General features: G+C 34.8%; 1 protein-coding gene across 3 annotated transcripts; it reads left to right on the forward strand.

Annotated features, from left to right (window-relative positions):
* Window positions 1-782: 782 nt before the first annotated feature.
* On the forward strand, window positions 783-8,560 carry LOC133331865 (formin-like protein). Of its 3 annotated transcripts, none has more exons than XM_061540254.1 (9): window positions 783-1,225; window positions 3,904-3,987; window positions 4,048-4,134; window positions 4,354-6,051; window positions 6,105-6,321; window positions 6,398-6,690; window positions 6,750-7,304; window positions 7,380-7,499; window positions 8,323-8,560. In XM_061540254.1, the coding sequence occupies exons 1-9, from the start codon at window positions 956-958 to the stop codon at window positions 8,557-8,559; spliced, it is 3,561 nt and encodes a 1,186-aa protein (XP_061396238.1). In that variant the 5' UTR covers window positions 783-955; the 3' UTR covers window position 8,560. The 3 variants fall into 3 exon arrangements, with proteins under 3 accessions (XP_061396238.1, XP_061396239.1, XP_061396237.1); XM_061540255.1 differs by having other exon boundaries at window positions 4,381-6,051; XM_061540253.1 differs by lacking the exons at window positions 783-1,225; window positions 3,904-3,987; window positions 8,323-8,560 and adding an exon at window positions 7,607-7,767 and having other exon boundaries at window positions 4,035-4,134.
* Window positions 8,561-10,276: the final 1,716 nt, after the last annotated feature.

Raw genomic sequence — 10,276 nt, forward strand, 5'->3', positions numbered from 1 at the left:
ATATGTAGTCAATTTTGCATCGGTCTACCGGTAGCAGTTGGACAAACCTTTTGTTGAGGATCGTGGTTCGCTAGTTTTTCTTTTAGCTCAGAAATGTCGATGTTTAATGGTGAGATTACACAATCAATTTCAAAATGCATAACTGACAAAGATGCAGGCATCATTCATGTATGCTGATGAAATTTTGAAAATGTTAAGTAAAATTTTACATATTTTTTAATGCTGCCTCAATCCTGTACTTCAATAGTTCATATTTTCGGGATTCCATCTCTATATGCTCAACTAAATGCAAATAGTACCAAATTTAGTACTTTTCATACACATAAGTACGAATTTTGAAAATTATCGATATTTAAAAAAATATCAATTAATTAATCAAAAAAAATCCTTTAATCGATTAGTCGAAAGTTGATTTACTTATCCCTAACCGACATTGTCTCGTCTATACGCAGAAAATATTTCTTATTAATTTTAAGTAAACTATTTTTAATGTAATCATCTTTGGAAATATTTTTTATTTGCAAGACTGCACTGATTAGAACATAGAAATTCCACGTGCTTATTGCGATACGGCCTGGAAAGATTTATTCTTATTAAACCAGCAAACTTAATTGCCCAGACACTTTTTGTGTATATCGGATGTGTTGTTGCTTTTTTTCTATTGTCTGAAGTATGAATATGTTAATTAGTATTGTCGAATCGGTACTGAAAAACAGGAAACGACTTTAAAGAGGCACGCGGACAAATATTTATTCGGACTTATTGCCTAAAAACGAGTGTAATTTTGGATCTATTAAACGAATTGGGCGATCAACTTTCGAGCTGTCCAGCAAAAGCAAGAGGGCTGTGTCGCACTGTCAGTGCGACGGTGTGGGAGGCGATATCATCATTGGGCGGTGCTGCCACTCTTGGTGCTGTACAAAGAGGGTCTTGTGACGGATGTAGTTCTTCCGAAATGGGAACTGTCAAGTCGAGGGACATATCGTCTGCCGACAATTCCATAGATGAAACAAATGTAGCTGCGTGCAGCTCAAGTTTGAAACAGGATCAAAATCAAAGAAGAGGTTTTTGCGGCAATGGAGGCTATTTGCAAAAAAATGATCTGTGCTACGACATTGGGAACAATTCCCACTACCAGCCGGTACGTCAGCCCAGCATACGAAGTCGAAGTCAACAGCCAATGCCAACGACGGAGGAGTTGGAAAGAAAATTTACAAAAGTGTTGGTGAGTAGTAAAATCAATATTTCCCCGTCATTTCCGTTAAACACACGCACATCATAATGAGAACTTCCTCGAGAGCTGTTATTGATGTTACAGTAAGTTTGAATAGCATTTGATCAGAAATGAGCGAGGGGTGGGGTGTGTCGGTCGCACGGGCTTCTTTGCAGTAGAAATATAATACCAATTAATGTTCTGACTCATTTATTCATCAATTGAAAGAAATACACATAGACAAACCAGTTTCTTGATTTGTTGTTTGTGTAAATGTACCCTTTCATCTGTATTCATATGTAAGAGCTCAGAACAGATACACCTCCGTAGCATGACATTAACGTAGGTAACGAACGACAAACATATGCATGTTTGGTGATGTGAAATGCACAAGTTGGATCTAAATTGAAAATTACCGAATGCATATCACTCATTATTTTGCTTTCATATCTTTTTCACCAACATCCGTATTTTATTTCGAAGACTATTTGGTTTAAATGCACATTACGGACACCTCTCAGATCATTTTGAAATTTGTATCATAGGTAGCCTTTCTGATGCTGATTACAGCAACAAAAATTTTTTTCGGGGGGAAATCAGTACTTCCAGAGATATGGGGTTCCAAAGTTCAAAAAAACCCCACTTTTAATTATTAAATATATATAAGAATACCACTCCGAAACGTTTAATTTTTTTTACAGCACATAGTCCTTTTGGAGCTGATTACAACCACAATTTTTTTTTTGGAGAACTTCGTACTGTAATCAGCATCAGAAGGGCTGCCTATGGTAAAAATTTCAAAATTATCTGAGAGGTGTCCGTAAAGTGCATTTGTTCTCAAATTTCCTTCTAAATGGCCGGACTTCGGCCGAGGATTTAAGACATTCTTCTATCGGCAGAATTTTCTCTTAATTTTATTTTTTCCTACTACCATACCACCGGAAGTACGAATATTCCCAAAAATAATTGTTGTTTTTTTAACCTTTTGTTTTTTATACAAAAAAATATAAATTCCTGATTATAGATAGAACCTATGGCTAATTACTTTTCATTCATGTTTTTAATTCTTTATAATTTTTTTTAGTTTTTGATACATTTTTATATTTTCTCATTGAACTGTAACGTATCAAAAAACATGGCTATTTTTATTTCGTTTTATTTCACAGTTTTCTTTTTTATACCATATTACACCCGAATGAGAAGAAATTTGTATTGAATTAAGTGAAAACAAAATTATCTTCTTCCACCTACATAGGTATATAAAAACCATTCAGATTTGTACTTTTCATACAACCTTTTTTAATTGTTTCTGAAAATTTTTGAAATTTTATATATTTTTTTTTTGTTTTTATTTTTACTATTTTTTTTTTAATTTTTGTTTACCACAACGAAAATTATTATTTTATGTAACGCTAGTGTCAGTTTGATATGTTGAAAATATAAACAGAACAAAATATAATATTATTGAATTTTCAGAATGAAATTGAAAAACATGAATGAAAATCTTGCAAATTTATAATTCTGTCGCTTCCAGACCTTTCCTTCAATAAAAATATGTTAAAAATAGCGCTGAAATTTTTAATTTTTCATTGCAAAAGGATTTGCTTCTTAAATTGTTAAATAATTGTGTTTTCTGCAATCTTAGAACAAATTTCTGTTCATAGATTTAATGCAACTATCCTAAATAGGGTATGCACAAAATTTGACATCGCTGCCTCCTTACATTCGGGAAATACAGTACATTTTTTTTAATATAACGTCTAAAACATTTTGTTGCCTGTGGGCAACATTGGGCCACAAAGGGTTCAGTTAATTAAAATTCTCATCTCGATTCATGGTTGTAAATCCGGTTCAGAAAAAAATGAAACGCCAATGCTATATTTTTCTGTCGTCTGCAGATTTGTGAATGTAGATCGATAAAGATAAATGTCACATTTCACAAAATTAGGTTTGTCCGATAACTTACTGAGTAAAAATTACTCAGTAACTTTTGTTGAGAGAGTTTGTTCTTTTATGCGAACATATTGGAAAAAGTTCTCGAACAACATCCAGTAAAAAATCAAATGTATGTGTAACAATTTGGAGTTGTTAAAAAATCAGATGCAAAATAAGAAATTTTAATAAATTAATTTTATATATTTCATGCCATTATAAATTGCATATTGCTTAATACCTCCAAAAACATTAAAATATTCAGGCTATTGCATTGATGAAAAAATAATATACATGTATTTGACAACAGTACATAAACATGAAAGTTGTTTTAATTTATCAAACAACAATCAGTAACATTTTTTTACAAATTGTTACGAGTTATTGGGATATCAAATAAACCTATTGTGTTGGATTCTTTTCTGGTTCCCTATATATTAAAGCTTAAATTGTACTATCGCATTTTCATTCGAATATGTGTATAAAAATTTACTGCCGGGTCGTTCTACATAAATCAAAAATGTCATATCGAACAGAAAATTTTGTATGAGGAGTGGAGAGTGAACAACGCCCGTCTCTTCATGAGATAAATCAATCATATGAAAAAACTTTGACAGAAAGAAAGATGTTTAACAATAACAGATGAATTGTGCTTACTCCCACTTAGCCATACTACTGTGTTAAAGCTAAACATACAATAATTACTTGAATACATAAGAGTGCGTATAATAATTGTTTTTTTTTTTATTGTTTTTAAGGCGTCTATGGATTTACCCCCCGATAAAGCAAAGCTCCTGAAGAATTACGACGATGAAAGAAAGTGGGATATAATTTGCGATCAGGCAAGTCATATTTAAAATAAGTGTTGTCATTTACATAATACATAAAATTCTTCATTGCAGGAAATGGTTCAGGCAAAGGATCCGCCTTCTCACTATCTCAATAAGCTACGAACATATTTGGATCCAAAAGCTTCACGAAGTCATAGGGTAAGTGTGGTATATCCAAATTCTCCCAAATGCATTCATTAACTTGGAGTGTATTGTGCATATTGTGGGACAACAAATAATATCTTTCATTTTTACTCCATAACTATGATTCTCTTTACCATCTCTTTCATTTTGCTCACAATTAAAATGTTCACACAATTGGTATCGTAAATTCTCGTCGGAACAAAACTAAACTTACGAACAAAACTAAACTTACAGCTTTACTTAATTTATTTTTTCTGTCAGAAACGAAAAATGGTTGGCGAATCCACATCTACACAGGTATTACGCGATTTAGAAATTTCCTTGCGCACTAATCATATCGAGTGGGTAAAGGAATTTCTTGATGATACGAACAAAGGGCTCGATGCTCTTGTCGACTACCTCAGCTTTCGCCTACAAATGATGCGCCAGGAACAGAGGGCCCAAGGTTCTTTTAGTGAGTCGGATGAACTTTTGATATTAAATAACAGTGGTATGGGTAACAATGGTACGGAGGCAATGGGAGTTATGTCGTTAAGTGGTGCAAGCACTACTTCCAATATTGGAGGTATTAGTAGTGTCAATCTTCTGGAATCATCAAGATACCAAAATTCAAATTCATCGGCGTTCAATGTAATCACAAACAGCATTTTGCGACCCTCGCTATTAGACGCCCTTGACAGCCCCAGCATTAAAAGACGCTCACGTCACATTGCTAAATTGAATATGGGCGCATCGACAGATGACATTCACGTCTGCATAATGTGTTTACGTGCAATCATGAATAATAAATACGGTTTTAATATGGTAATACAACATCGTGAAGCAATCAACTGCATAGCGCTTAGTTTGATACACAAATCGCTGCGCACAAAAGCTTTGGTGTTGGAACTACTAGCTGCAATTTGTTTGGTTAAGGGTGGGCACGAGATTATATTGTCATCCTTTGATAATTTTAAGAACGTCTGCAACGAAACACATCGATTTCAAACACTCATGGAGTACTTCATGAACTACGACGTTTTTAATATTGACTTTATGGTAGCTTGTATGCAATTTATGAATATAGTAGTTCATTCGGTGGAAGATATGAACTATCGCGTGCACCTGCAATACGAATTCACTGCTTTGGGTCTAGATAAATACCTTGAAAAGCTTCGACTAACAGAGTCTGAAGAGCTGAAAGTTCAGATATCCGCCTATCTGGATAATGTGTTTGACGTTGCTGCGTTAATGGAAGATTCCGAAACTAAAACTGCCGCCCTTGAAAGAGTTCAGGAACTAGAAGATCAAATAGAAAGAGAAATTGATAGAAACTCAGAATTATTATATAAATTGGCAGAGATGGACACGGAGGTTAGATTTCTGAAAGCCGAGAGAGAGGACTTGCTGACGACCAAACTCAAAGTTGACGAGGAGGTGACAACCTTACGACGGATATTAAAACAAAACGAACAGGAATTGAAAAAACGAGAATCTCTTCTGCAAAGCAAGAACCTTGAGCTTCAAACATTAACACGTTCTTTACCCCGGTCTAGTTCGAACGGAACCAGCTTATCTGATAATGATGCATCCATGAAAGAACCGTCCGTCGAATGTCCGTCTCCGCCGCTCCCCCCTCCTCCCCCACCACAAGAACAAGTGTCGGCGTGCTTGTCGCCACCACCTCCTCCGCCCCCGTTGCCTCCAGCACCACCACCCCCACCTTCACTGGGGGCAAGCTTGTCTTTAAATGTGTCTCCACCACTGCCAGTAACTAACGAAAGTGCCTTGACACCACTACAACAAAACCCAGCTCCGATATTGTTCCAACCTCCCCCACCCCCTGTAGCAGGGTTTATGCCAGCTCCAGATGGTGCCATGACAATAAAGAGAAAAGTACCAACTAAATATAAGCTGCCCACATTGAACTGGATTGCTCTCAAACCGAATCAGGTTGGAAAAACTGTTTGCTTTGTGTCAACATTTTGACAACATTTCTGTTACAGGTACGCGGTACGATCTTCAACGAACTGGACGATGAAAAAATTTACAAGTTTATTGATTTTAATGAATTCGAAGAACGTTTTAAAATTGGTGTGGGCGGCGGTTTATCGTCAGGCAACAATTCGGAAGTTGATGGCTCTCTGCAGTCGTATCCCAGCAAGAGGTTCAAAAAACCCGACAATATATCTTTGCTGGAACATACGAGATTAAGAAACATTGGTATTTAATCCATTTTTCCAAATTGATGGTATAAGTTATCCTATAAACATATTTAATGTGAATCTCTGTGTTACAGCAATTTCGCGTCGAAAACTTGACATGCCAATAGATGAAGTAATTTCAGCAATACACAGCTTAGATTTAAAGAAATTGTCGCTAGAAAATGTAGAGCTGCTGCAAAAAATGATTCCAACAGATGTGGAAGTGAAAGCCTACAAGGAGTACATCATCGAGAGAAAGGACCAAAACCTTTTAACGGATGAAGACAAATTTATGCTGCAACTGTCTAAGGTGGAACGAATCTCATCCAAGTTGTCTATAATGAACTACATGGGAAACTTCTTCGACTGTTTGCATTTAATATGTCCTGTAAGTTACTAGCGTCTACTCAATATGCTAAACAATGATATAATTTTATTACACTGCAGCAAATTCAATCCATAACATCGGCATCTACTTCGCTCAAGCAATCTCGAAAATTCAAGGCAGTACTCGAAATAGTTTTAGCTTTTGGTAACTATTTGAATAGCAGTAAGAGGGGACCGGCTTATGGGTTCAAGTTGCAGTCGTTGGATACTTTAATTGACACGAAATCAACCGACAAGCGTTCGTCCCTGCTCCATTACATTGTTGCGACCATAAGACAAAAATTCCCCGAATTACTCAATTTCGAAACGGAATTGTACTGTACCGATAAAGCGGCACAGGTTTCTCTGGAGAATATTGTCACCGATGTTCACGATTTGGAGAAAGGCATGGAATTGGTAAAGAAAGAAGCCGACCTTCGGGTGAAAGGGACTCAAACGCACATTTTACGAGATTTTCTCAATAACTCCGAAGATAAGTTGAAAAAAATTAAAGTGGAACTGAAAAATGCCCAAGAAGCGTTCAAAGAGTGTGTTGAGTATTTTGGAGAATCTTCCCGTAACGCGGACGCAGCTGCTTTCTTTTCTCTAATAGTTAGATTTACCCGGGCATTTAAGGTAATTATATATATATATATATATATGTATTTGAATGCATGTGAATGAATCATTTTTATCTCTGTAAATGCCCAGGCCTATGATCAAGAAAATGAACAGAGAAGAAGACTGGAACAGGCAGCAGCAGCTGCAGCATCTAAAAAGGAGAGCGAGCAGGTCCAATTACGGAACAAATGCAACCAGAAAAAACAACAGGTAGCTATTTCGCAAAGCTTATTTATGAAATCTAGACAATCGTTCGCAATTGCTTGTTTTCTCTTAATCATTTAATCACCATTGTTTCCATAAATACAATTCATTAGAAACTCGGTTGCGTGACTATGGAAAGCGGTTTATTACATAAAACGCTCATTAATTTGGCCTGACGGAACGACTATTAATGAGTGTGTATCCGGTTAAATTCTTGTATACTTATTGGAAAAAAGTTTTTGGTGGTGGCGGTGGGACAAATCTAATTGATTGTGGAAAAGTTGTTGGCCTACGTCTATCATTTTTTTTACTTTCGTCATCTGCTACGCAATAGTCCAAAAACATTGAGCACTCCTATTATAATTTGATAGAAACATACTATACCATACATACTATATCATATCTCACCATCATCGATTGAAATCGTCGATTCTCAACAGATATGACGATTTTTTACACTCGTTATTGCCAGTCACCAAAACGGCAAGCGTCTAAAAATTCAGAAAGGGAGTTGTCTCGGCCACTGTTTAGTGAGCATATCAGTAACTTCATGTAAGTGACTTATACGTGAGTTGTCTTAGAAGTAATCAATTTATTGTTCTCTAGCTTTTTTCTATTGTTTCAATTTGTGTAGAATACATTTACTAGATTATTTGCCCTTAACATTTCCAAAGTCATGCAACGACTAGACACGAAACAAGTTCATCAGTAGCTTCGTTTTCTGTTAGCATCTATCGGTTGTGGTCACTTATTAATCCTTATGCATTTTATTTTTCCTTTGCAATTAATTAACCATTTTGTCATGGACTTTCGGAAATCAATACTAAAGCTTCCTGCTGGGATATGTTTACAGGATGCGGTAATAAACGAACTGAAATGTAAAGCTATTTCGGTGCGAGAGAAAAAACTTTTACTTCAGGACGAAGTTTACAATGGAGCACTGGAAGACATCTTACTTGGCTTGAAAAGCGAGCCATATCGTCGAGCAGATGCAGTTCGTCGCAGCCAGCGCCGGCGTATTGATAATAACCGCCTTTCACGCACTCTTGAAGAGCTTGACGTCTAAAAAAAATATATATATAATACACACAGCAACACCAGTATCAGCCCAATCTGTGGGTGTTTTGCTCATTTAAACTGACAAAGCACACATAAGGGACTCAAAAATAACCCTAGTTATAAGAATCGAAAATATTTCGATATAAAAATTTTATGAGCCTATCGAAAATGTATTTTTATAATAACGACAACAAACGAGTTGTTCTATTTTACATTCCCACATTAGATTGCAATAACAACCAAAAATAAATATTTCTCGAGTTAACGAGCAGTTTTTGTATAAGCTTACAGCATTTTTATAAAAATCATATTCATATATATTACATAGAATCTCCTCGAATACAAAACGTATGTTTAATTATATTTTGTGAGAGACAAATATATAGCATACATAATTATAATTTTTTTATAAGCAATTTCTGTAGATTTTTTACTCTATTTATATCGAAATTATATCTAACACCAAATAAAAAATTATAGATTAGCATCTGAAACATTATGAAAAACTAATTCTGCGGGACTTTTGATAATTATATTTTTTATTATTATTAAGTTGCATGTACATATATAATTTATTATTATTTTTTTTTTTAAATTTTGAAAACAAATATGTATTGGTTTTAAACATCCATATATAATACATTACTTTTTTGTAATTTTGCAAAAAAAAAATTATACGAAGTTGTACTTTTGATTCAAGGTAAGTTTTTAACATTTTATTATCATAAATCTAATTCACGGTGTTTGAACTGTTTCATCCATAAGAGACAACAAATTGGAAATACAATTTATGATATTCAAAAAATTCCCTGGAACATATTCTTCAAGTTTAATTGAGATATCAAGCGTTGGTGTTATCGTTCCTTTGTGGTTGTTATTTTTTCGATAGCAAATAACGGATGGCTCAACGGATTTATACTGCTTATGCCTTAACATGGCCCAATTATCGGCAATTTTGGATTAAATTCTCCAAGCTGTCAATTTTCTGTTTACCAGCCTTATTCTGTATAGGGTGATATCTCGCACGTAAACTATTTTTCGCTTTCACATTCTCGCCTTATTCTGAATGAATAGGAACAAGGTAGATATACAAGGTAGCCGCATCGGCTAATTTCTACAACAAACATCGGTTGTTGTATTTTGATATGTCAAAAATATTTTGCCAAAACAAACAGATTCGCAAGATTTTTTAAACAAATTCTTGTAGAAAATTTTATACAAGTATTGGGAAACAAGCTCTTCGAAGTAGGGAGATTTTCATTTATAATTTTGTTTTTTTCTTTTTAATTTTTTGCTTCAACATTACAACAACATTTTTTGCATTTATTTGCACCAACAGCTGGGCCGATGCGGCTACCTTATTAAATATACCTTGAATAGGAAGAAGCAAAAAATGAATAGGTAGTCCATAATATAAAATTCACTGGAAAAAGTTTGTTCAGAATGAGTCGAAGGGGAAGAGCGACTAGACTCACGTGGAATTGATATCCAGAATAAGGCTGCAAGCATGATATAATAATAAGATGATGTATCAAAACAAAAACCTTTGTTTTTGTCAAGACATCAGCTGCTTTAAATGGACTACCTATTCATTGTGCCATGGCTGCAAGTCATGATATAATAATAGAAGGTAATAGCAAGTGTTCCCTTACTGCAAGAATCTACTAGATCTTACTATTTTCTTCGATATCATAAAGGAAAATTCGTTATCGTAGTAAAAAGTT

The sequence above is a fragment of the Musca vetustissima genome, unplaced genomic scaffold (assembly GCF_032173495.1).
Source record: "Musca vetustissima isolate MV318-11 ecotype Yass unplaced genomic scaffold, APGP_CSIRO_Mvet_v1 utg24363, whole genome shotgun sequence".
In the NCBI taxonomy this organism is placed as follows: Eukaryota; Metazoa; Arthropoda; class Insecta; order Diptera; family Muscidae; genus Musca; species Musca vetustissima.